Here is a 27842-nt window from a genome sequence, read left to right as displayed (position 1 = left end):
AGAGTCAAAGAGAGAGAGCGGAGCTTCGTTACTTCTAGTGACGGGAACAGAGAGAGTCGGACGGCGGGAAAATTACAGATGAAAAGAGAAGAAAAAGAAGAGAAAAGGAGAATAAACACACTCTTCTTCTCTGTTTTCTACTCTAACATGGCGGGCTCCTCCAGCACCCCTCTGTCCCGGACCTCCACCCCGCCCACCGAATCCCTCTTCCACTCCGACCCGCCTTACAGCGCTCCCAACCCGGCCGGCTCCCCGCGCCTCCCTGCCGCTCGCTTGGCCGGAGTTTTCGTGAGCGGCGGGAGCGGCAGAGTCCCAGTCAATGTGAACGGAGCGAGCGGCGGAGGCGGCGCCGCTCCTCCGCACACCGAGTGTAAGATGGTGGAAGTTCACGGCGTGAAGGTGGCGTCGTTCACGGTGAACGGCGTGGAGCTGATATGCCTCCCGCAGGTGTTCGAGTTATTCCTGAAGCACCTGGTGGGCGGACTGCACACCGTCTACACCAAGCTGAAGCGGCTGGACATCAGCCCGGTGGTCTGCACCGTGGAGCAGGTGCGTGTCCTGCGGGGGCTCGGCGCCATCCAGCCCGGAGTCAACCGCTGCAAGCTCATCACCAGGGCCGACTTCGAGACGCTGTTCCGGGACTGCACCAACGCCAGGTGGGCTGTTTTCTCACGGAGGTCCGGAAAGTTTCAGTAAGCTTGAAGTGACTGAGAGTGACTGAAATAGAAATATTAAAAAACAGGAAGCTGTTATTATTATTATTATTATTATCATTATTGTTGTTGGAAATATCAGAAACATCTTGTCTGTTTAATCAGATTAAAAACACATTTTCTACATTAATATAGGAGCTGATTTTGACTGAGATGAGTCAAAATAAAAATCAATATCAATCAATGAGATTTTCAGTCAGATTTTTTAGATTTCAATGATTTTAAATGTAAAGATCTGAATCCTTCACTTTCTCTTCAATTATTTTAGTTTAAATGTCTTTTTATTTAACTTTTTAATTAAATGAAATATAAATATAAAGACACAGAAAGGTGTTTTTACTGTATAACATCAGCTCTCATATCCATTGATCTGTTTGATACAAACTGAAACGATTCATGGATCCAAAGAAAATAACAAAAGTGATGATCTTTCATTGATCATGCTCTTTTATTGATCTCTGAGGGTAAATTCACATCCAGCACCTCCAGAACTTCAGTAAAATAAGAAGCGCTGATGTTGAAAGGCTTACATTCAGTTTGTGATGACAAATGTTTCATTAAATGTGGACATTTCTGCTTTTCTCTGCTTCATGTTGTTCTCAGGCAGCAACAAACAATTATTTTCATCATTGATTAATCTGGTCATTATGTCCTCAAGGAACCAATGAATTATTTTGTCTGAAAATGTCAGAAAATAGTGAAAAATGCTTGAAATATTTCAGTTCACTGAGAGGAAACAGGACGTCCCACACACAAAGCTGCTCTCTGCTGGAAACAGCTGATCAATTATCAAAATATTTGCTGATTAATTAAAGATTAAAACAACCAATGTAATAACTGCAGCAACAATAAACGCCTGATCATCACTGACATCCTAATTAAAGACAAATAGTTCTGTTATTGAAGATTGAGATCAGTCCTGATCAAAGCTTTAAAGTGTCCGAGTTTAATTTAACCAGAATCACTTTCACATCCACAAACTGAAATAAAACCTGAAATAAAACCATGTGAAGACGTTTGCGTGCGACAGACTTCTGATTCAAAACCATCAGAGAAAAATGGAAACATCCACACATACTGTGCTTATTTCTCCACTCACTGATCAATCGTGTCGTCAATAAAAGAGTAAAAACAGTCTGAGAGCTCCGGTTCGTTCACGTTTGGATGTTTTTGCTTTAAAATTTGCTCAAACAATCAACAGGATCAATACTTGGCGCTTCGATCAGACTGCATTGATCTCACTGGTGTGGAAACAATGACAGCAGAGGTCAGGACCAGGACCAGGACCGAACTGGTTCATTCAGGTTTTGTCTCTCAGACCTGCAGGAACATCAGTCGGTTCTTTTGCTTTGTCCTGATTTCTTTTGCTTTTTGTTCAGGGTGAATAAAACGCAGCAGGTCAGATCAAAGGTGTAACTTGACCAAGAACCAGTGGTGGATCATTTACTGCTCACCTGTACCCAGCGTGTGGCGGTCTGAGAGGCTGAGCCCCCACGAAGTCTGAGTAAAACGCTCCCTGTAGTTCAGTCCTGATCCTGGTCTCTGCTCGCAGTCTACGAGTTGATGGCAAGGGACGTTCAGGACGACCATCAGCTCTCAGAGCTCTGCAGGGTCAGAGGCCCTCGTCCACCCAGCCTGGCCTGCGCGCTGACCGCCCTCTACTGGTCAGGCCAGCGCCGACACCGCGACGGGCGGACTCAGCCTGCAGGTCTTAACGTTCTGTTCACCAAAACCACACGAAGGCTGCTGGAACAGACAGAAGCACAGAAGAGGAAGAAGACGGATCCCTCAACCAGAACACTGAAGACATGAACCTCAACGAGCTGCACCGCGAATACCTGAGGACAAGCAGCCAATGGCATCGTCCCGAGCTGTGAGACAGAAGACACTTCAGAAAGACAAAGAGCTGAAAATCACGTCAGCTGTCGAGGAAACGACACAACGGCGTGGAAAACAGTGAGGACCCGCTGAAGAACGACACGCTGGTTTGAGCTTCAACACAGACTTCTGTCAAAAGACACAACAACAACAACAACAATGAAATACAACAATGGAACAACAAGATAGATAGATAGATAGATAGATAGATAGATAGATAGATAGATAGATAGATAGATAGATAGATAGATAGATAGATAGATACTTTATTCATTCCCATGAGGGGAAATTCGGGTGTCCAGAAGCACATATGAACAGATAAAAACAGATAAACACACGTTACCAATAAAATAGTAAGTAAGATGATAAAGTAATGAATTAATGATGTGCTCAGTTCAACAGGAGCTGTTATACAGTCTTATGGCAGCAGGAACGAATGATTTCCTGAAGCAGCCTGTTACTGCGGCTGCTTCTGAGCTTCCAGAGTCTCATGCTCATCCTTCTTTCCACCGTGGAGCCCACTGATTGCACCCTCCCACCATCACAGAGGCACACCTACTGATCAGCGTCTCCAGCCTGTCACTGTCTCTAACAGTCAGTGTTGGGTGTGAGCGACAGCACAGACACATCAAGCTCGTTGCGAAGCGACGGAGTGACATGAACAAGCAGCCCCGCAAGCAGCAAAAACTTTCATTTGAACATAAAGTACTACCAACATCAAAATCCGAGATAAATAAGCTTGTTGCCTTGTACGTAGTAGAAGAAATGTTACCTCTTTCTACCGTCGAATCGCTGTCTTTTCGAAAGATAATCGGCAAAATACTGATAGCCGGGGGGGAGTAATTATAAAGTAATTAAGAAAAAAAATGTAACTAGTAATATAACTAGTTACTTTCTCCAGGGAGTAATAAAGTAAAGTAAGACATTACTATTTTTGAGAGAATATGTAATATGTAATACATTACTTTTTTGAGTAACTAGCCCCAACACTGCTAACAGTCATACTGTTCCCCCAACAGACAGCGCCACAGAGGAGAACACTAGTTACCACAGACTGGTAAAAATGTGCAGCATTTCATCACATACATCAAAAGACTTTAGTTTCCTTAGAAAGAAATGTCTGTTCTGTCCTTTTTTGGACAGCACACTCAAGTGTACAGACCAGTCCAGTTTGCTGTCAAGGTGCACTCCTAGATATCTATAAGACTGAACAATCTCAATGACCTCTACATCTACAATTGTGACAGGCAGACGGAGGAGTTCCTTCCTGCCAAAGTCCACAATCATCTCCTTGGTCTCTGATGTGTTCAAAATTAGACCATTCCTCTTGCTCCAGTCAGTGAATGCAGTGATGAGTCCCCTGTATTCCCCTTCAGCCTCCCCTTATACACAACCTCTGTATCATCAGAATATTTCTGAATGTGACACGATGCAGACTTGTAGGCAAAGTCATCAGTGTAAAGGGTAGAAGAGGAATGGAGATGACACCGTTCCCTGTGAGGCCCCAGTGCTGCTCACCAAAGTCCTGGAGACACAATCACCCAGTCTAACATACTGTGGTCGCTCTGTCAAATATTTGTAAATCAAGGAGACCAGAATAGGATCCACTCCCGTCTCCCCAAGCTTACCCCTCAGAATCAGAGGTTGGATGGTATTAAAAGCACTTGAGACGTCAAAAAACAACAACAATCAAATACAACAATGTAACAACAACAACAAGAAAATACAACAATGTAACAACAACAAGAAAATACAACAATGTAACAGCAACAATAACAAAATGCAACAATGTAACAACAACAATGAAATACAATGTAACAACAACAATGAAATACAACAATGTAACAACAACAATGAAATACAACAATGTAACAGTATACAGTAGTAATACAACTAAAGTAAAATAGTCATAAAAAAGCAATACAACGATTAAAGAGTCACACACACACACACACACACACACACACACACACACACATCTATATAAATGTAAAGCAGGCATGTCAAACTATTCCACAAACGGCCGTGTGGCTGCAGGTTTTTCCTTCAACCAATCAAGAGCACGCAGTCGACCAATCAGCTGTCTGAAGACTGAGATCAGCTGATGAAATGAGTCAAGTCTGGTGTGCTGCTGCTTGGTTGGAAAGAAAACCTTCAGCCATTCGGCCCTTTGTGGAATAGTTTGACACCTGTGATGTGAAGAAACTGACAGCAGAGGAGTCACAACGAAAATATGTGAGAAATTCATCGTAATAAGACAGAAACTGTGTGTGTGTGTGTGTGTGTGTGTGTGTGTGTGTGTGTGCGCACATGCCATATGGACAAAATTGTTGCCAGCAGCAAAGCTTGAGGCACGCACGCACACACACACACACACACACACACACACACACACATACACACACACCGCAGTATGAATCATGAATCCTCATCATGTGATATTTTCACTGTGGACTGACTCACGTGAGACTCTGTTTTGTGTCCCACCTGGTCAGGTGATCACAGATCTTTGATGATTGGGTCTTCAGGTGAAATTACCTCATAGCTCTCTGGAATAAGCTTGTATCTCCACATTGTCAGTTCACACCTGCTGCTGGTCGACACCCCGGACCGTCACATCCAGGCTTCTGTAGATTCGGAATTTCCCCTCGAGGGACGAATAAAGGAATATTGAATTGAACTTCCTGTCTTCTTCTGTGGTGGTGTGTTTTCAGTTTCATTCGTCTGTCTGTGGTTCATATGCATCTAAAGACAACAACATCTGGCTCATGTCACGCTGAGGGGACGACCTAGTGAGGTCAGACGTTATATCATCACTGCGATGATGACTGTGATGAAGTAGAGCTTTGAGCTGGTTTTGTTGTGGAGGGTTTGTGCTGTTTTATGTTTTACATCCAGTGACAGTGTTTCCTCTACATTCATTTAGGAGTGGCGCACCGCCATTCCTAAATCCTAGCCGTCGCTCCTTCAAATTTCTTTCTTTGTTTTAATTTTTATTGTCTGAAATACACCACCGCCGCATGTCTCCACCTTCACAGCAGAGTCTGACGTTAATCACTTGCGAGAGCGCGGCCTTAGAAGTGACGTCACGTCAAGCACCCAGGCACCAGGTCAGAGTCAGAGGAGTGTCGTCTTCATAGACATTATGTCTATGGTCGTCTTGGAAAATAGGGCAGCGACTTACCGGAGAAAAGGTAGACTTCTTAGCTCTTTGCAAAATACTGATGGCCAGCTAACGTTACGTAACATACCGGTAGCTTAAGTTAATTGGGCCCGGTGCCAACTCAGTGTCGCTAACGTGAGTAAACTCATTGATAGCATTAAGCTAATATCTTCACGCCATGATGAAACTGTAACTGTGACTGCATTTTCAGATGAGCTTGTTCAGATATTTCTCTAAGGAGAGAAAGACAGTTGATGAAGATGATGCTAGTCAGTAGTGATGGCTCTTAGAGCCGCTCTCTGAAGTGAACGATCAGAGCGAGCCACTTTGGGTTTGCTTGTTTTCTTCTTGACCTTTTTTTCCCGTTCAAGCCGCACGTGATTGGTCAACTACATCAAGTGTGGTGGAGGGGAGGAGGGGGAGGAGCAGGGGTTACAGACACCGCACACACACACACACACACACACACACACTAGGTGTCCAGGTCCTGGAGGTGTTCAGGTCCTGGAGGTGTTCAGGTTCTGGAGGTGTTCAGGTTCTGGAGGTGTTCAGATGGATTTGTCACGATCTGCATCACATGTAGTACAACACAGCTTCTGCTTGATCGATGTCGTGTGGTGCTTCTCTTTACTCTAACTGTTCACACACACACACACACACACACACACACACACACACACACACACACACACACTCTCTCTCTCTCTCTCTCTCTCTCTCTCTCTCTCCCTCTCTCTCTTTTTGTCACTTGAAATGAACATGTTGCCTTCAGGTGTGTATTAACTCTGTGAGTGTTTAATCACGTTTAGGCAGATTACTGCTGAACCACATGTTTTTCTCTCATGAGTAAATTATGTAAATGAGCCTCAGCTAATTATGGAATTAAAAAAGAAAGGCTGTGTGTGTGTGTGTGTGTGTGTGTGTGTGTGTGTGTGTGTGTGTGTGTGTGTGTGTGTGTGTGTGTGTGTGTGTGTGTGTGTAATTATGGGACAGGAGTAGAAATGTAAATATAAGGAGACATTGTAATTCTGGCTGAATGCATCATTATGTAACAACATGATATAAACATATAAAATGTTAGATTCTAACCTAAAGTGACTCAGTATAAAATTACATAGCATAACGTAACAACATAACATTACTTGACATCATATATTATAATGTAACATGATGTAACCTGAAATGAGACCAAGTACAATGGCAGGTATGGTAACGTAACACAAGGTAACCTAACATAAGATAACGTACCATAAGGTAATGTAACATAAGATAACGTGACATAAGGTAACGTAACGTAACAATAAGGTAATACAAAGTAAATGTAAGGTAACATTGTAGCATAATGTAAGGTAATGGCAGGTAAAGTATAGTGAGGTAATGTAAGGTAAGGTAGCATAACATAGGCTAATGTAATGTAACCCTTAAGATAACATATCTTAAAGTAACATAGGGAAAAGTAACGTAAGGTACGGTCATATAATATAACAACGTAACACAGCGTAACGTAACATAATGCAGAGTATCATCACACAGCTTATCCCAAAAGGACACGAAGCACTGTAACAAAGTATGAGCTAATGACCTGTATTGCTGGATCGCTGCTGGCCAGACCTCCACCACTGCCGCAGTGTGGTTGGTGTGGAAGGTCACGTCCGAGCCAAATTAGAATTCTACATTTCTGGAACCTAATGAGGAATCTCATTTTTGTTTCTGGGATTTGTCACATCCTAGTCTACGTTTTGTCCCTGATGATGACTGCTTCCCGGTTTGTCCACCTCCGTTGTTGCCGTTGGTTAGCTCTGATCTTGTAGGTCTCGTCTTTCATTCTTGTCATTTCTGAGACTATCAACTCTTTGCAGCTGGTCCCCACCCAAGCATCGAGTCAAACTATGTGGAGATGTGATTTGTCACGCTTGGCTGTCTAAGTTTACTCCCAGATGATGGCGGAGTGTTCGACGCAGGTGGGGAATCCTGGTAGCCCAGCCTTCCACCCACTGGTGTCAGGCGCGTTGTTATATAGGAGGTAGCTGATGATGACTCTTGCCACCACCATGAAGAAGCTCTTCCTTCTGAAGTAGGTGATGGTCTGGGAATGTTTTTCTTTTGGGATGAAGGTGGTTACAGCTCTGCTCCATGCCAGTGAGATCGAAGGTGGGTTCAGCACCATGGGGCCAGTCTTCTGGACCATGTGGGGTATGTCATTTAGTCCAGGTGCTGATGCCTCTACCATTGTACAGGCCTGGCGCCCCCCCCCCCCGGCCAAAAAAAAAAATCAGCATGCCAAAAATAAGCCACCTATCCATTCATTCATGAATCAATAATCATTTACATTTAGGAGCGCCTCCGTGCAGCGCAATGTGAGTCAACCTGCTTTGTTGCGTAGTAACAATGCGAGTACCGCTGCTGAGAGCGCGGGCATATTTTATGGGATGATGATTTGTAGCTAGCCAATTATGGCGCCACAGAAGAAAAGAAAAAATATTGCGGGTCACAGACAACTTCAGATAAAGAAGTTTTTCTGCCAGACTCCGGAGCCAAGGAAAATAGATGAAGGGAGAGTAACAGAGGCAACTCAAAAAAAAAAAGACAGGTGCAGGTCCCCGCTCCGACGGCCGGCCACGATCCGACAGGTGACCCCGCTCCGACTGCCAACCCCCGTCCGACGGGTGGCTGTGAGCCCGGTCCTGGTAACCCAGCCAAAAAAAAATACATCCTGAATGGCTTAATAACCATAAATACAGCCCTTGGTTGTACCACACTCCCCATGGTAAGTTTCCAATTTGTTGTTTAGCTTATATTTTTGTTCTGATTGAGCTTCTTTTTTTTTGGTAAGCAATAATGATGAAAATAACAGACAATAGGCTAGTTTTCCACCAGGCATTGTCAAATGTATGTAACTCTGTTAGAATAAAACGAATACAAAACTTCCATGTTTAAAGTTTGTTAAATGTTTAAATTTTTTTATAACTGATAACTGAATCTCAGTTATGTGTAGGAAATACCCCTACCACAAAGCCTTGGTGAAGTTCTTCTCTAAACCGAGAAAAATCAAGTGCAGCACAGAACATTGCACACTGTGTGGTTGAAATGCCAATGAGGTAATCAAGCATGTTCCATTTGTGTGCAATAAATGCACCTTATTAAGTAACCCTCTCCTTGTGATCGTTAATACAGTCTGGGTGAACAAAAAATTTGAATGCAAATATAATAATTGCAGGGCTGCACGTTGGCGCAGCTGGTAGTGCGCGTGCCTCACAGCAAGAAGGTTGCAGGTTCGATCCCCGGGTCGGGCCTTTCTGTGTGAAGTTTGCATGTTCTTCCTGTGCATGCGTGGCTTCTCTCCGGCTTCCTCCCACAGACCAGAAACATGCTCATTAGGTTAACTGGTGACTGTAAAATTGCCCCTAGGTGTGAGTGTGAATGGTTGTATGTGATCGACTGTCCAGGGTGTACCCCGCCTCCCGCCCGTTGACAGCCAAGATAGGCTCCGGCCCCCCCGCGACCCCGAAAGGGATAAGCGGCATAGAAAATGGATGGATGGATAATAATTGCAGAATTGCAGACTGCTTGCTGTGCCACCAGACTTAATCCCACTGCGCCAATACACCACCCCACACATCTCGTCTCTTTAGGGTTTTTCGGTGGGTGCCACCGGGCCTGAAAAAAATTCTAGGGAAAACACAGACTTTGGTGGTGTGGTCTCAGAGTGGGGGCAGGTTCTCAGAGGGTGATCCACATGCTGAGTAGATTTTAGCTGGTCCCAGAGATCCCTCAGATCCTGATGCTTTCCAGAGGAGAGGTCTGTCCTTCACCAGCTTGAGGATGTAGGAGGCAACAACTGGACACGATACAAAACCTCCTGCCTCACATCACTCTGCTAAGCCCCTCCCTCCAAACCCACAGGTTGGGTGGACCGAGTACAAACTGATCGAGATTGGAGGTTTCTTTAAACCAGCAGTCAGAGCTTTAGTCTGCAATGAGCGAGCGGGCTAAAGACGCTTTGCGTTCAGAAACAGCCCGTACGCAGCTTTAGCTTGAGCAGCTAACTCAGCTGGCTATGTTTGTTTGGTCTTCACATCACCGATGAATGAATCTGCACATATTAAACTGACACCATGAGGCCTCAAAGCTGCATCTTCAACCTTTAACCTGCATTTTCATCAGATATGAAGAGAAATCTGTTATGAATAAGTTTGACAAAAAGGACAAAACAAGCTGGTTTTGTCTCAACAGCATGAAACTAGACGCTGGTGGTACGAGGAAGACAAATGTGAAACGTCCAGACATCAGACAGGATGAGGACGACTAAACATGTCCTCACAGGCAGACATGTCCTCACCCTGTCCTTACAGGTAGACATGTCCTCACAAGCAGACATGTCCTCAGTGTCCACAATTCAGATATAGTACTCAGAGGTATGAGACAGACAGACAGACAGACAGACAGACAGACAGACACACACACACACACACACACACACACAGACACTTTGAAGCTGTGCAGTAAATCAGACGTTGTCAAGGGCGATCATATTGTGTTCACAATTTATTGGTGAGAGAGAAGCTGGTGTTAGAGAGGTCACACACACACACACACACACACACACACACACACACACACACACACACACACACACACACACACACACAGAGGAGTCAACCACTAATCATGACTTGATCTCGACTGTACTGTCAGGCTGTGTGTGTGTGTGTGTGTGTGTGTGTGTGTGTGTGTGTGACCTCTCTAACACCGGTAATAACAGGTGCAGCTTCTCTCTGCAGCAGGTGAGTTTTCACCCACCTGTTTTCATCAGTACACTGATGGTGTGCGTTCATCATGTGACCGTCACTCGTCTCTGGAAACATCAGGTGTGTGTGAGGAGGATGAGGAGGCTGTAACCTTCCTCACAGGAACACGAAATGTCTAATCTCCAACGTGTTTTCACCATCTGACCTTTGACTGCAGCTCTTTGAATGACGCCGCCTCGCCCTGTCTCTTCTTCTGTGGTGGTTCAATGGCCGGAGGATCACCTCCACCTGCTGTTTGTCTCCCTCAGCCAATCGGATTCAGGCAGCAGGGTGACGGAGACAGGTGAATAAAGTGGTGGTGAATAAAGTCGCGTTGCACCTGAACGCATCATCCTGGAGGAACGCTAACAAGCAGCTAACATGCTAATGTGCTGCTGGGATCATTTTCTTCACTGAATAATCTGCAGATTATTTATCGACCGAAACCACAAAATGATTTATTGATTATCATATTTGATCAAAACAAGCAGCGAATCCTCCAACATGAGAAGCTGCAACAAAAAACATGCAAACAAACAAAACATTCAACATTTGTTGTTTGTCATTGCTGGTTCATTTTGTTGTGGTTGACACTAATAGATAATAATAATGATGATGTAATAACCAGGCCAGGTGACACCACCTGATCAATATCATGATTAGTGATCAGGTTCAGTAAATAAAAGACATGTCCACCGTCCACCCTCAGTCTGTTATTTTCTTTACCTCACAATACATACACACACATTCAGTGTGTATGTGTGTTCATTGAACTGGTTTCACTGGTCAAACTGGGAGCAGTGTGTCTGAACTATGACCATTCACGAGAGTGTGTGTGTGTGCGCTACATTCTTGTCCGAATTTAATTAAGTGCCCCACCCCACACACACACACACACACGTGTTACTGAGGAATTTAATTTACTGTGTGTGTGTGTGTTTCTCAGACCTGTCAATCAAACACTGACCTGTGTATACCCCCAAGACTCTGTGTGTGTATGTCTATGTGCCTCAGTGCAGTCCAGATAAAGTTTATTGTTGTTGTTGTATAAAATAATGTTTGTTGTAATTTCTCAGAAAGTAAAGCTTCACGTTTAAAACTGATTGATCGATCGATTGTTGTACTTAAGACATTATCAATACATTATTTATTTTGTTGTCACTGTTGCATAGATTTATTTTTATTAGTATTTATTGACTGAATATTTATTTGCACATGAAACAAAATAATCCAGAGACCAAATGCTGGTTTTACTGGTTGACCAGTTCAGCTCTTCCTGTTTCCTTTGATTGTATTTCACATGTTGAATAAATTATTTTGAAAAATGTTTTGTTTCATCTGATTTCTTTCTTCTTTTTCTCTGCTTTAACTTTAACTCCTGTCCTGATTTCCAGTTTTTGTCTCGTGTCTTTAACACGTTTCAGCAGCTTCTCTCTCAAACTCGTCTTCTCGGCGTCTCTGACGAACAGCGCGTCTCTTAAAGTTGTCCCCATGGACGATCGGCATTGAATATGAAAGGCCTTTAGCGGAGAGCGAGCGAGGAGATGAAACAGATTAATTCATGAAGTTAAAACATGAGATTAACCTGGAATATTAATGCTGAGCGGAGACGAGGAGAAAGGCCAGTATTGATGAATTATTGATGGCTCTCAGTTTACGGTGGAATCCATTTTAACTCCTTCAGGTGGTCAGTGGCTGTCTTTAAAGGACCCCCCGTCGTGTTTCTAATGCTCTGTCCCTCCTCCAGCTCTCGACCAGGTCGTCCTCCGAAGCGGACCCTCGCCCTGGCCCCGATGACCGATGGCTCCAGACTCCTCCAACATGGCCTGATAAGCCCCGCCCTGCTGTCTCAAACAGGTGAGTCAAACAGACAAACCTAACCCTACCCCCCCCCCCCACACACACACACACACACACACGCACACACACGCACACACATGCACACACATGCACACACAAGCAGGAGTTTTAGGACTGTTGTGCCCCAAAGTTAAATAAAACCACAGAAGAAGAAGAAGAAGAAGATTTTCAGAGAGAAGGAATCTGTGATTAGATTTTAGTACTTCTAGTACTATGAGGGTGATAGTATTTATGGCTGCTGTACTACTTCAGGCAGTGGTATGAGTACTAATATGCCATGTAAGTATTATAGTATCATCGCAGTCATCGTTAATGTTGTCAGCAGCTCCTGGGCTAACCTCAGAGGGGAGGTCATGTGAGGGTCATGTGACGCCTTCATGTCTGAACAACAAACAAACAAACATGGTCAGAAGTCTGTTGTGATTGGCCTGCTGTGAACTTCTCACATACTAGCTTTTAGCAGGGTTTAACAGTCGGTCGAGAGCCATTGACCAATCACAGCAGTCTGTTGAGAGTCATTAGCCAATTAAAGTCAGCTTTGCCCATTTCTGCCCCGCGACTGCTGAGTCACTGGTTGCTATGGTGAGCTGCACCGCTCTGTATCCACAGGCAGACCACAGCTTAGAGGCTAAAGGTTAGCATGAAACATACTCAAAAAGTACAAGTTATACTCAAAGATGACTTTACTGAGTGTCCTGAGTCTGTACTGAAGACACTGACGTCATGTTTGTGTCTGTAGCGTTTACGGGAGAAGAACCGTCACAGGTTAGACGCTGCCATCAGATATGTCGGCGATTGGTTCAAAAACAGGAAGTCACGGAGTGTTTGTCTGCGTTTCTTCTTGTTGACTCTGGACCAGCAGACGGACCCTCCAAAGTCTGAGGAGGTCGTCAGACCAAATAAAATCAGCTCACAGACGTGTTGTCTGTCAGGACATTGATCGATGAAGGTCAGTCGACAAAGCGCGTTTATGAACGAGGTTTCCGCATGATTTCCTCTTATCTCCAAAGGGATGGAACCAAACGTCACAGCACAGTGACGCCGACGATACGAGTATACGACATGGTACTGCAGGATTACTGCAGTTTATTGTGCCTTCATGTTTCTACAAAAGGGATGAGATTTACCCTGAATTCAGCCTGTCAGGCAGCTCGGACTCCTGTTTATTCACTGAATCAATAAGATCGATATGATTTAATTCAACATAGCTGCAGGTTTCTGTCTGCCGTCACACACACTGTGTGTGTGTGTGTGTGTGTGTGTGTGTGTGTGTGTGTGTGTGTGTGTGTGTGTGTGATTAGAGCTATAATTAGCACGCTTAATTAGTAGATGTCAAAATGACTGACAGATTGGAGTCTGACCTGAAGCACTCGTGAGTGTGTGTGTGTGTGTGTGTGTGTGTGCGCGCGCGCACATGCGTGTGTGTGTGTGTGCGCACGCGTGCGTGCGTGTGTGTTCCTATGGGCGACAAGTGTCAAGAATTTCATGTCGTCTTCAAAACGCTGGAAAGAAAAGCTGCTTAAGAAGATCACAGAAATGTGTGAGCGTTTGTAAGTCGATCCCGATTCTTCCTGATGAAGCGTCACAGTGATGTCAGTCAGAGATCTGGCTCTGATTGGTTACTTGTCGTCACACTCTCTTCGTACCTCTCTTGTTGACTGAAAACAGAAACAGATTGTCAGAGATATGTGAATCAGAGCAGTCCATGTGATTCATCTTTAGCGACATGGATTCGAGTTTGTGATGAAGGTCAGTCCAGTCTTCTCTCTCTTTTAGCTCTGGTTCTGGTCTCCTCCAGCTCCCGAGGGAAATATCTGCTCTTTAGCTGCTAAATGCTAAATGTCCACCTGCTGCTCTCTGACTGCGTCTACCTGCTGTTTGCTGCTGAGCGTCAAGATGAAGCTTCATCGAGTTGAGGGAAACTACAGTGGGGGGTCAGGGTCAGGGTTAGGGTTAGGGTTAGGTGGTGCTCTGTGGTTTTGTCACTGTAAGTGACACCTTTCATGACAAGCAGTCATGTAGTTGATATAAAAATATTCATTTTATAGCAAACATGAAATCATAGCTTTGGTGAGTTGGATCTTGTTGCAGACATATTAAACAGAAACTTTTGGATTTTCAAACTGAAAGCTACGTTATACCAGGAGCTACATGCACATGTGGACCAGAGAGGAAAGTCCATCTCTTTGGTCCCAGTGGGAACGTTTGCTTCATGAAGTAATGAAGATGTGGTTCCTGGTACAGTATCCCTCCATCCCTTTTCTACCACTCTGGGTATGGGTCCACATTCCAACAATTCCAGGTCTGATGGGAGTTACAAACCTACTAATGTGTTCTGGTCCTGTACCTTACATCCACAAGGAGTCCAGACACCCTGCCAATGAAACTCATTTCAGCTGCTCGGAGACGCATCTCATTTTTGGGTCACTGCACAGGGACCAGGACCACAGCTGAGGACTGGACCACTATGGAATAAAGGATGCAGGTGATCCTTTGGTTATGCCTTCAATTCTGCCCACATGAAATCACCAGCAGAATCAACCCTGACGGAGACCAACACCCTCTGAGGACACATTTGACTTCTTGCTGAGAATACAGACACAGCTGTTACTTATGTCGGTTATAGCAAAAAACCTTTTGCATATTTTCAAACTACCCTCCATAAGACACCCAGAAAGATTGGGTCCATGTGTTGCTTCCATCATCCAACACTATCAGGGTCAGCTGCTCTCCTCCCTGCTGAGCAAGCATGATTGGACTCTGGTCACCACAAATAACATTGACGATATTCTGGACACAACAACTCCAGGCAGCTGTCTTTGGAGGTGTTGAACATGCCTCACTCTGGAGAACTTACAAAGAGAAGTCTCAGCAAGATGTCCTGAATCAGTTTTTGGGCTCAGGTGCTCTGGTTCCAGATCACCAGCAAACTACTTCACACTGGCACCATGGCCAGCACAGATGTCCAAAAAAAAAACGCTACTTAGGCTCAGGCCAAACAGGGTGCTCTTCAAAAACTATGGAGTCCTAAGTGGTTGACCTCTGCAGGACCCCACACTGAGACTCCAAGATACTCTCAACTGCTGTTCAGGGCACAAGCAGAGACAAGAGTCAGTGGCCAAGAGGCAACCTTCATGATCTCCTGGGAAAACTCCTACGCAGAAATGCTCAGCTGATGGTGGAGTCCAAGGCTTTGGTTCCAGACCCGGTGCTGCTTCTAGACACTAACCTCAATATTTAGAGGCGGTATCACTCCTTTTCTTTCAGTTCTTTCCACACCAAAGAGGATTGCTTCCTGTCAGGTCACTGTTCAGGTCACTGTACCAAGCCTCCTGCCTTTCTAAACAACTTGTTCTCACTCTAAACTCATCACATATGGACGCTGGATCAGGACCCCTTTTCGTCATTTTTCAAGTTACAGGGTGGTCTGATAAACTTATGTCGACGGACAGCAAAATGATGAAGCATAAAAAGCAAGAAAAGTCCACTAATGGTGGAAGGTGGGGTGGTTGGACCTAACCAAAGCGACCGTGTCTTAGACTTAGACTTTCCTTCACAACATTAACCACATTTATTACTGTTCCCAGCAAGCTTTATTTTGAAAGTGTAACAGGACGTTGTATATTTATTACTGATGACTGCAGCGCCTTTGGATCCTTTTGGGTCTGAAAGAAGGACGACAGGTGAGGACTGAAGTCTTTTCATGTTTCTGTGCAGCAGAGACGCTCCAGTGGTCACAGAAAGGAGGAACCACATACCGAACCTTTCACCTCCGTCACCTCCCTGACAGACCTGACAGCTTAATGAAACCCCCCCACACACTAAAGTACACACACACACACACACACACACACACGCACACACACACACACACACACACACACACACACACACACACACACACACACACACACACACACAGGTTTTTATTAAAAATACTCAAACTGCCACATTTTCTGACCGAGGTCAGAGACTGAGAGATCAAAGGAACAAAAAAATGATTAACTTTGTGCGCGCACACACACACACACACACACACACACACACACACACACACACACACACACACACACACACACACATACACACTTAATTAAAATGTTGTGAAGGTTGAGTATAAAGTATAAGTGAAGTCTTGTTCGCAGAGTCACAACCAGGCAAAGAAAACAAAGGCTTTTCCACACATACATTCATGCTGAGTCTCTGCCTGAGGACACAAACATCTCTGTGGTCTGGTGTCCAGCCTCTCAGGTCCACAGACTGTGGTTGGTTTGTCTGTTCGTGTCCTCTGGACTCTGTGCAGACACCTCACTGATATCACTGATGATCAGGCAGAACTGCCCATTAAATATTTTGCAATGTAAAAATTTCTCTGCATGAACTCCGGACTCCAGTGTTGGTTAGTTGTAATCTTTGGACATTCATCCGTCCACCCTGACCTCGGTCTACAACGTATTGTATAAAAACATTGTACATCCGCTTTGTGAGGACGTGTTACCTGACACAGCAACAGTAAACCTGCTTTACAGCTAAACTCAAACTGCTTCATCTGGCCAGTGAGGTCTACAGACGTGGAGACAGATCCTGTTCAACCAGGCCAGAAACACACGAACAAAGGAGATCAGAACAGCAGAGGGGGGTTTAAAGACGCCAGGACACAGCTGCATGTCACCAGCTACAGGAAACCAACCCCCCCATACAGTGGACCATCAACTGGCGGACACCTGAATGTGTCTTACTGCAGGCTTCATAAGCCCACAGCCACACCTTCACCCCCTCTGACAGCAGACAACCATCTTAACGTCGTAGGAAGTTCATCAAAGAAACCGCACGCTGTTCATACTGCATGTAGACGTGTTTTTACTGCATGTAGACGTGTTTTTACTGCATGTAGACGTGTTTTTATTGCATGTGTTTTTACTGCATGTAGACGTGTTTTACTGCATGTAGACGTGTTTTTACTGCACGTGTTTTTACTGCATGTAGACGTGTTTTTACTGCATGTAGACGTGTTTTTACTGCACGTGTTTTTACTGCATGTGGACGTGTTTTTACTGCATGTAGACGTGTTTTTACCGCATGTAGACGTGTTTTTACTGCATGTAGACGTGTTGATACTGCATGTAGATGTGTTTTTACTGCATGTGTTTTTACTGCACGTGTTTTACTGCATGTAGACGTGTTTTTACTGCACGTGTTTTTACTGCATGTGTTTTTACTGCATGTAGACGTGTTTTTACTGCATGTAGACATGTTTTTACTGCATGTAGACGTGTTGATACTGCATGTAGACGTGTTGATAAAGCATGTAGACGTGTTTTTACTGCATTTAGACGTGTTTTTACTGCACGTGTTTTTACTGCATGTAGACGTGTTTTTACTGCATATAGACGTGTTTTTATTGCATGTGTTTTTACTGCATGTAGACGTGTTTTTACTGCATATAGACGTGTTTTTACTGCATGTGTTTTTACTGCATGTTTTTACTGCATGTAGACGTGTTTTTACTGCACGTGTTTTTACTGCATATGTTTTTACTGCATGTGTTTTTACTGCATGTGTTTTTACTGCATGTAGACGTGTTTTTACTGCATGTAGACGTGTTTTTACTGCATATGTTTTTACTGCATGTGTTTTTACTGCATGTAGACGTGTTTTTACTGCACGTGTTTTTACTGCATATGTTTTTACTGCATGTGTTTTTACTGCATGTGTTTTTACTGCATATGTTTTTACTGCATGTGTTTTTACTGCATGTAGACGTGTTTTTACTGCACGTGTTTTTACTGCATATGTTTTTACTGCACGTGTTTTTACTGCACGTGTTTTTACTGCATGTGTTTTTACTGCATGTAGACGTGTTTTTACTGCATGTAGACGTGTTTTTGCTGCATGTAGACGTGTTGATACTGCATATACATGTTTATACTGCATATATACATATGTGCTTGTATATGCTATATATAGACATGTATACATATAGATTACATATAGACGTGTATACATGTATGTTCTGTAAATAGGTATTATCATCCACTCATGTACATCCATTCAATATTTCTTTAGCATTATTTGTATCACTTAAACAGAAATACTTCTTATCTGCTTTTATTTATGTTGTTGGTCATCTGTGCTTTTTGTGTTTACAGCATTTATATAATAAACACAGTCTGTATTGTTTACCTGTGTTTGTTCAGCTTTGTTGTCCTTGTTCTTCGTGGTCCTTCATGTTGCTGTAGAACAATGAAGAAAGTCAAACTGTAATCGTTCACATTCTTGGCCAATAAAGCTGATTCTGAATATTCTAACATTTCCTCAACTGGAGAAACGATCTCTCACTTCCAGTGAGTTCCATTTAAATGATATGAAGAACATATATAAATAAATATTCTGCAGCAGACAGTGACGGATGGTTTTATCATCACAACTTGCAGCGTCTTGTTCAGGCTAAAGCTTCTTCAGCATCAGGAAGAATCATGTATGAAATGGAAAGCAGCGCTAAAACAAACATGCCATCAGTGTGTTTCTGTGATGAATGTTTCTGTAATTTCTGAGAGAAATAAAACGGTTTTATTCTCTGATCGAACTGTTTCTTCCTTCACTTTGTTTTCTGCCTCGTTCAGTGACAGTCGAGACAATTTAGACAGAAAACAAGCTGAATTTATCAAAGTGACGTGTCCTCATTTGCTGTGTGTGCCTTTATTATGAAGTCGCTCTGGTGCATCTGAGTGTTTCCTGTTTTCACCACCTGAAAACTTTCTGTCATCGACTGCTGAGCGAAACTATTCTGATGCCTAAAGTACAGATTTATTTCCATTTGTCCATCAGTTTAAGAACCAAAGACTGGCGTGATTTTGTCTTTGTCTGGACTTTGACTTCCTCCTTGAAAACACACAACTGATGATTAAAGTGACAGTTTTTTGTGTTTTCCTTCTCATCGTCAAAGCTCGTGTTCGGACTCAAGCTAACCGTGAAGGAATCTGCAGCCTGATCGATCCGTCAGAAACACGGCGATGAGCCGCCGCGTTCCTTCATCACAGTTTTCTTTTTACTGAACCTTTTCAGACATGAAACTATATGTTTGTACAGTCCTGAGGCAAAATCCACCAATGGGCTTGGAGCTGAGAGCCTCAGACAGGAAGTGCCTTGCTTTGAGTCATGAGATTTGTTGACTGTTGGAAAGACGACTGATTCATGCAGACTTTTCTAAGAACGGACAGTTTGATGATGGACCATAATTACTTTGTCGCTCCAGCAGAATATCTGTGCTGTTAACAGCACGCTGACAGTACACTGTGTACTTATACACTGTGTACTTATACGCTGTGTAGTTTATTTCTTCTATTTCTGTCCTCTGAACCTGTATTTGAGAGTCAGGCAGTATATTCATAAATGACATGACACCGTCACTTTTACATCCTGTTCAGCTTGTTGGACGGTGGATTTGTTCTCCTCCTCTGCTTCCAGTCTTTCTGCTGTGCTCATTCGTCCTGCCTTTGTCAGCGCTGGACACACAGAATGAGACATCCAGCTGATCTGAAGCCAGTTTCAAAGTCTCTGGACATTAAATGCTCCAGTTTTAAAAAGCTGAAATACTGAAAGAACAAAAACAGAATCTCCTGCAGGGAAACACCGAGAACAAAAAGAGAAAAACTTTCTTTGTCTGTCTGTGTTTTTCTTCATCAGGAGGTTTCCAACAAGCCGGAGGGTCCGGGGTGGCGGTGGGGGGGGGTCGCTGTCCGCTCGTTAGCAGGAGTCCCTCGTTAATACTAATTGAATTAATTAGAGGAGGCGATTAATTGGGCCAAGTGGCTGCAGGGAGAGAGAGGTGGTCGAGAGACAGTGACAGTCACTGGAGACTTTCAGGCTGCCAGCGCGATTAATAATTGATCAATCACAAAACATTTACCTTCATCTGGAACATGTGAGGTCTGAAACACATCAACATTTACACACACGAACGTTTACACACACGAACCTTTACACACGAACGTTTACACACACGAACGTTTACACACACGAACGTTTACACACAAACATTTACACACAAACGTTTACACACAAACGTTTACACACAAACATTTACACACAGGAACGTTTGCTCTGCCTTTGCTTTCTTCAGGACGCAGTTTGTTGCTGGACCAATAAAAAATCATCATTTAAATAAGGCGACCAGCCGTAAGCAGGCCAGTGGCCCGCTGGTTCTTCTTCTGTGATGACAGAGGGCCGGACCAAACACATCAGGTGGCCATACGCCTCCCGCTGGGGTCAGTGTCTGGTCGGTCAGGTGATTGGTCAGCGTCTCACCTGGACCGACGTCAGGTGTCTCGTTTGACTCGGGTGTGTCTCCCCGCAGGTCTGACGGCGGCGGCGATGGCTGAGGCTCTGAAGCTGCAAAAGATGAGGATGATGATGGGTTTCCATGGCAACAGCGATCAGCAGCGAGCTTACAACGGAGCTGAGTCAGAGAACGAAGACGCAGGTAAGTCGCAACATCGCCATCAGTCTCACCTGGGCCTGAAGAGCATCATGAACTTAATCTGTGTCCCCTCTTCCCCTCCCCCCCGCCCCCAGGAGGCAGTGAAGGCTCCTGGGAAAAGGAGCAGCGCCTCCTCTCTCCTCCTCCTCCCTCCTCAGCTGTAGCGCCTCCTCCTGGTTCGGCATCTCTGCACCTCAATGCTCTGCAGCCACACAGCACGCTATTGGCCAACCGTGAGTCTCAGCTCCTCTGATCTGATGACCTTTTCTTGGTTGTTAGCTTAGCATTTTAGCAGCTCAGCATTTTATATTATCCTTCTGTGTCTGTGACTCCGCCTCCTCAGCTCTGACAGATCTTCCTTTTATGGTCATGCCACACCCCCTCCTCCCTGTGGGCCTTCCACCTGCCAGTGTTGCCATGGCAATGAACCAGATGAGTCAGCTGAGCAGTTTGGCGAACATTGCCGCTGTGTCACAGGTTCACAGAGAAGAGAGCAAGGTGACTGCAAGCTAGCACTCTAGTGCTAATGTAACAGTACTAATCATAGCAGCACTAATGTTAAAAGTGCTAATGCTAACATTAAGAATGCTAACAGAGCTAATGCTAGAGAGGCTACTGTTAACAATGCTAATGATGACAGTATTAATATTAATAGTGGTGTGGCTAACATTACCAATGCTAACAATGGCATTGTTAGGATTAGCATTTTTGAAATTAGCCCTGTTTGCATTATCAGTGACTACATTAGTGATGTTGCCGTCAATATTATTGCTGTTAGCGTTCGCACATTTGGCAGCTTTATTGGCATTCACAATGTTAGCATTAGCACTTGTGCTCATGACAAATAAATACTAACATTGCCAATGATGATAGCTCCTAATGGTAATGGTGCTAATCTACCATTCTGTATTCTAACAGTGTAGCTCAACCTCTAGTTAAAAAAAAGAATAAAAACAGCTCATAGTGATAATATCACTAATGCTAACAATGCTAATGCCTTTTGCAGTGAAGTCTTGCTTGTAAAAGTGCTACTGTTTAAAAAAAAAAGAAAAAAAACAACTACTGCTTACCATGCTAATGCTAAAAGTGCGAATGCTAACACTCAGATTCCTCTTTGTTCAGGAGTCTCCTCCAGGAAGCCCCTCCCCCTGCCCCTCCGCCAGCGATGAAGAGCTCCATCTCCAAGAACCAACCAGCCAATCACCTTCCAGAGCATCTTCATCATCCTCATCATCACCTCCTCCTCCAGCACACACACCAGAGCTCGGTCAGTGTGTGCGCACACACACATGCACACACATATTGTGTCTTCAGGGTTCCACAGACTGTGTCTGCATACCCAGAAGGCAGAAATACTCACAGTCCTGTACTTCATTTATGACTTATAGTACTATAGCTAGTACTCCTGGAGCCTGAGGTGAAATAACTTGTGCTTTGATGAACTCCACAGACGGCGAGGCTGCAGAGAGAGAAAACGACGTGAAACAGGTGCTGAAGGGAAAAGGTGAGACAGCGAGGGGCTGAGAGCAGATGGTTTCTGGTGTCCGCCGGCGTTTTGACTCGTCTGTCTGATTTATTGATGATGATGATCCTCCTTCGTCACTCCTCGCTCCTCGTGTGATCCAGTGATCTTATTCCTGTTTGGAGGATGGAGCAGTGATGCACGAGACCAACCTTCACTGGAGTCCTTTATCAGGCCGAGGCCTCACGTATCCTGGGGGGGTTGAACACATGGAATCAGTGTGGGTCACTGGTGGCAGTCTTGTCAACAGCTGAGGACCAGCTGGTGGTCCACCAGATGAATGGCCTCACAATGGTTTTATGTTGACACAAATCACAAACAAGCAACAAATTCACGTCTCTTCTTTTACATCAGATTTGTGTCTGTCCTCTGTTTGGACCTGCAGGTGACGGCCTGTTTCCCCTCCCTCTCCATAAATCCACCTATGAGAAGCTTTCGCTCACCTCTCAGCCGCTGTCAGTCAACCACGCAAACGCCGCCTTTGCTCCGTTCCTGTTGGCTGAGGGTCTGTCGTCCATGGAGACACTACTGACCAACATACAGGTAGAGACCATCATGTGGAGACGTCACAGACGGTGACGCAGGTTTAACGTAGAGATAACGTACAGAGGTAATGCTGATAGAACAACTTACAGTCCACAATGAGACAAAAGCATGAGGACAGTAGAGACGTTGTAGAAGAGAGCCAACAGAAGGCAACAGACTCCCAGGTGTCCAGGTGTGACTCCAGTCCGTTCTGTTGGTTCTCAGGGTCTCCTGAAGGTTGCGGTCCAGAGCGCTCGATCCCAGGACAGACAAAACCAGACGGAGAGGAAAGAGTTAAAGCTGGAGCTGGACAAAGAGAGAGACGCACGACAGACGCTACAGAGACAGCTGAGCTCCGAACTACAGACCAGAGGTGAGACAGGTCCCACTGTGAGACTACAGACAGGTGAGACAGGTCCCACTGTGAGACTACAGACATTTTGGTGATGACATTTCAGTACTTCCGTCTCTGTAACAGTGTGTTTCGTCGTCACGGTAACGCCTCTGTCCTCCATCAGTGTCCATCCAGAGGAGGCTGAAGAAGGAGAAGAAGGCGAAGAGGAAGCTGCAGGAGGCGCTGGACTTTGAGTCGAGGAGGCGAGAGCAGGTGGAGAGAGCCCTCAAACACCCCAGCTCCCCCACAGGTGACACTCCTCTTTCTTCTCCTCCTCCTCCTCTTCTCTCCTCCTCCTCCTCTTTTCCCTTTCCTCTTCTTCTCTCCTCCTCCTCCTCCTCCTCTTTTCCCTTTCCTCTTCTTCTCTCCTCCTCCTCCTCTTTTCCGTTTCCTCTACTTCTCTCCTCCTCCTCTTTTCCGTTTCCTCTTCTCTTCTCTCCTCCTCCTCCTCCTCTTTTCCCTTTCCTCTTCTTCTCTCCTCCTCCTCTTTCTCCTCCTGTTCCTCCTCTTCTCTCCTCCTCCTCCTCTTTTCCATTTCCTCTTCTTCTCTCCTCTCCTCCTCCTCCTCTTTTCCCTTTCCTCTTCTTCTCTCCTCCTCCTCTTTTCCCTTTCCTCTTCTCTTCTCTCCTCCTCCTCTTTCTCCTCCTGATGACAGGATGAATAATACAGTAGTAGTATTATCAACAGCATGTACTTCAAGTATAAAGAAAGTACTTGTTATGTAAAAGAACTGTTTTAGTGTTACGCAGAAAACAGTAGAACAGTAATACTATGTAATACTTCAACGGTTCACGTATAATAAAACACATTTTACGTCATTGTTGGTTTTTAGAGTCACTGAAGATAAATATTGTGTAAATACAGTCGAAGTACAATGAAACAATAATAAAAGTAAAGTAACATTTAGGGATTCAAGTACAAGTACATCTAGACTGTACTACACTACTTGAGTAAAAGTACTTTTTCAGCAACAAAGTACAAAGTGTCTGTCTGTACGGCAGACCTACAGATGAACGTACATCAGCAAAGCTAACGAGGCGTTTGTTTGTTTGTTTGTTTGTTTGTTTGTTTGTTTGTTTCTCAGATGCAGTGACTCCTGAGAGTGAACTGGAGAACAAACAGCAGCAGAACTCTGCAGGTAAGCAGAACGTCAAGGAACCAACACTCCAGAACAACTGAGCGTACACAACGCAGATACTCAAGTACTTTGTGTACTGAGCCTCACGTACACAACGCAGATACTCAAGTACTTTGTGTACCTGGAACTCTTCTCAGACTTTGATGGTTTGCAGCAGGTGGCGCTGACATGTTTTCTTTAATGTGAGAGGACTCGTCTTTCTCTCATGTTGCCATGGAAACGCTGGTCTCTGGCTGTCTGTGTGACGTCCTTCCACCGACCGTCTGTCCAGTCGAGACGTTTGAAGACAAAACAAACGGATTCTACAGATTAAACAGGAAATAATCTCAGTTTAATCTGAAAAGAAATAAAGTGTCTGAAAGATTGAAATAACCTCCTCTTCCTCCTCCTCTTCATCCTTTCTGTGTGTGTTCACTGTGAAATTGAAGGAAAGGAAAAACAATCACAAACTACACAGCAGAACTACACACACACACACACACACACACACACACACACACGACATGATAATAAGATCCATTTATCACAGCAGATGTGCTGCTGTTTGTTTGTTTTTTTGTGTGTTTGTGTGTGTGTGTGTGTGTGTGTGTGTGTGTGTGTGTGTGTGTGTGTGTGTGTGTGTTTGTTTGTTTGTGTGCGTTGTGTTTGTTTGTGTGTTTGTTTGTGGATGTGTTCAGGCCTTCCCACAGCGTGCAGACTGACCCATCGGTGGACAGTCAGGACCTGGTCTGGGGGGGTCCAAGTCTTATTTATTGCAGATCTTAAAGAGTCTGTCGGTGCAGGACCAGATGCTGCAGTGTGAGGCCGGGGTCATTGGGGTCTTTGAGGATCCTGTTGGTCTGGGTATAGAGGTCCTCCGTGTCCACCGTGTCCTCCGTCCCGGTGGTGTGGCCACCATGTTGAGCCTCCTCAGCCTGTGGAGGAAGAAGAGCCTTTGTGAGGGTGTCGGAGTGAAGAGTCCGGCTCAGGTCCTGAAGCCTGACGGTCAGAGGCCTGAATCCTGCAGACCAGGAGACTGCTGCTGCTGCTTCTTCTTCTTCTTCTTCTTCTTCTTCTTCTTCTTCTTCTTCTTCTTCTTCTTCCACGTTAACCAGAACTCAGATGTTTGGAATCAGAAACTGTTTGTGTGCAAACGTATTGAACTTCAAGAAAAAAACGAATGAAGTTAATGGAACGTTCTGTTTGTTTGTGCAGAGAACCGAGCGTCCACCAAACCTCCACTCGTCTTCTGAGACCAGGAGGGATGAAGTGATGGAGGGTGAGGTGATGGAGGGGTGAAGTGATGGAGGGGTGAAGTGATGGAGGGATGAAGTGATGAGGAGGAGGAAGAGATGGAGCTTCCTGAAACAAGAAGAAAGGAAAAACAGATGATGATGAATAAAAAAAGAACAAAAGAGGAAGTAAGGACTCAAACTCCCATCAGCCACCTCTCTCTCTGCTTCCTGTTTTTAACAAAGGTTTCTTACTGTTATTATCATGATTATTAAAGAGACCAGTGACGCCCTGAGGGGCCGAGATGTCACATGACCACCTGTGATGTCATCAGGTGTCACCTTGGGGCCGGAGAGGACTCGTTTGTAGGATTATTAAAAACACTTCAGGGGAGGATCCCTGTTCCTGCCCCTGCTGGATCTGAACCAGGGGTCTAGGACTGAACTTGTTCTGAACATGAACTGAAAAACAGTGTTAACATTCCCCACCTGTAGGGGGTGGAGTCAATCCTGAACATGTATTTAATGTTTCTTTTCTGCTAGAAAACTTCATTCTGTATTTGGTAGAACTGATAGAAGTCGTAGCACTGGTGCTACCTGCTGTAGTACTCCATTTAGTAGTAGATGTACTGTTACTGCTCATTTATTGAGATTCTTGCCGTAACGTTAGCGAGCGCGGTCAGACCTCGTAAGACCTTGACATCATGCAGGATGACCTCAGTGACGTGCTTAACGAGCTCGGTCCTAACGAGCTACCATCGCTACCAATCAGAAACGATGTCCTCATGTACTTTAGTACAGTGTGACATCACAGGCTGGGTGTGGCCAGAGGGTCAGCAACATTGTGGATGAGATGCTTCCAGTTGATTGGTCGATCATGTTTGTCTTGTTATTAAAGTGGAATTCTTCATCAGCAGCTTGTTTTCTGTCTGTTTCACTGAACGTCCAGGAGGTGGCGACACAGCAGCCAATAGAACACGCCACCGTCCACCTTCACAGGTAGCAGTAATCCCCAGGTGAGTCCACACCTGGAGCTGCTCAGACAACGCTTTGTTCTCGAAGTGAAGGAAACAGAAATCCACACATACACAACAGATTGAGTGAAAAGAGTCAAAGAGAACAACCAGGAACCGGTTAGAGCCTGTGTGGAGGTCTGCATCTCTACAGCTGCTCACTGTTAGCATCATTATCATTAATATTAGCATTATCGTTATTAGTATCATTATTATTATTGCTGTTATTGTTATTGTCATGCTTTCAAACGTGGACCAGTGGATTGTGTTGAGTTGGTGGTTCGTTCGTTAACTTTCCAAATGCTTAAGATGAATTTTGTTGTCTTCGAGCCGTCACACAGTTCACTTTATTGATTATTGATTTCCTGTCAGGCGTAATCTGAATCCTGTGTCCTGCTGGGACCGCCACTCAAAGTTGGTGGTCCGAAAGGGTCCCAAGTCCCTTTCCTCCAGAGGCCGATGACGTGGTTCTTCAAGTCACAACGAACTTTGCGTTTCGTCTTCGTTCATTTAAAAAAAAATAAATAAAAAATCCATGTTCAAGTAAAAGTGACAGAATGAGACATCTGATGACCTCTTTCCACCAGAGTGACCTGATTGGCCTTCCCTTCAGTGTCCTTCCCTTCAGTGTCCTTCCCTTCAGTGTCCTTCCCTTCAGCGTCCTTCCCTTCAGCGTCCTTCCCTTCAGCGTCCTTTCCTTCAGCGTTCTTCCCTTCAGTGTCCTTCCCTTCAGTGTCCTTCCCTTCAGCGTCCTTTCCTTCAGTGTTCTTCCCTTCAGTGTCCTTCCCTTCAGTGTCCTTCCCTTCCCTTCAGTGTCCTTCCCTTCCCTTCAGTGTCCTTCCCTTCCCTTCCCTTCAGCGTCCTTCCCTTCCCTTCAGCATCCTTCCCTTCCCTTCAGCATCCTTCCCTTTAGCGTCCTTCCCTTCAGCGTCCTTCACTTCAGCGTCCTTCACTTCCCTTCAGCGTCCTTCCCTTCCCTTCCCTTCCCTTCCCTTCCCTTCCCTTCCCTTCCCTTCCCTTCAGCGTCCTTCCTTTCCCTTCAGCGTCCTTCCCTTCCCTTCAGCGTCCTTCCCTACAGTGTCCTTCCCTTCCCTTCAGTGTCCTTCCTTTCAGCGTCCTTCCCTTCCCTTCAGCGTCCTTCCCTTCAGTGTGCTTCCTT

General features: G+C 44.8%; 1 protein-coding gene across 1 annotated transcript; it reads left to right on the top strand.

The window, feature by feature from the left end:
• The first annotated feature begins 12 nt into the window (after nucleotides 1–12).
• On the top strand, nucleotides 13–26585 carry LOC139344811 (dachshund homolog 2-like). The gene is made up of 12 exons (XM_070983194.1): nucleotides 13–656; nucleotides 12289–12398; nucleotides 20758–20883; nucleotides 20976–21113; nucleotides 21224–21378; nucleotides 22003–22147; nucleotides 22331–22384; nucleotides 22788–22945; nucleotides 23153–23300; nucleotides 23446–23571; nucleotides 24406–24459; nucleotides 25654–26585. The coding sequence occupies exons 1-12, from the start codon at nucleotides 79–81 to the stop codon at nucleotides 25689–25691; spliced, it is 1830 nt and encodes a 609-aa protein (XP_070839295.1). The 5' UTR covers nucleotides 13–78; the 3' UTR covers nucleotides 25692–26585.
• Nucleotides 26586–27842: the final 1257 nt, after the last annotated feature.

The sequence above is a fragment of the Chaetodon trifascialis genome, chromosome 16 (assembly GCF_039877785.1).
Source record: "Chaetodon trifascialis isolate fChaTrf1 chromosome 16, fChaTrf1.hap1, whole genome shotgun sequence".
NCBI classification, from domain to species: Eukaryota; Metazoa; Chordata; class Actinopteri; order Chaetodontiformes; family Chaetodontidae; genus Chaetodon; species Chaetodon trifascialis.
This window is presented reverse-complemented; position numbering and strand designations above follow the sequence as displayed.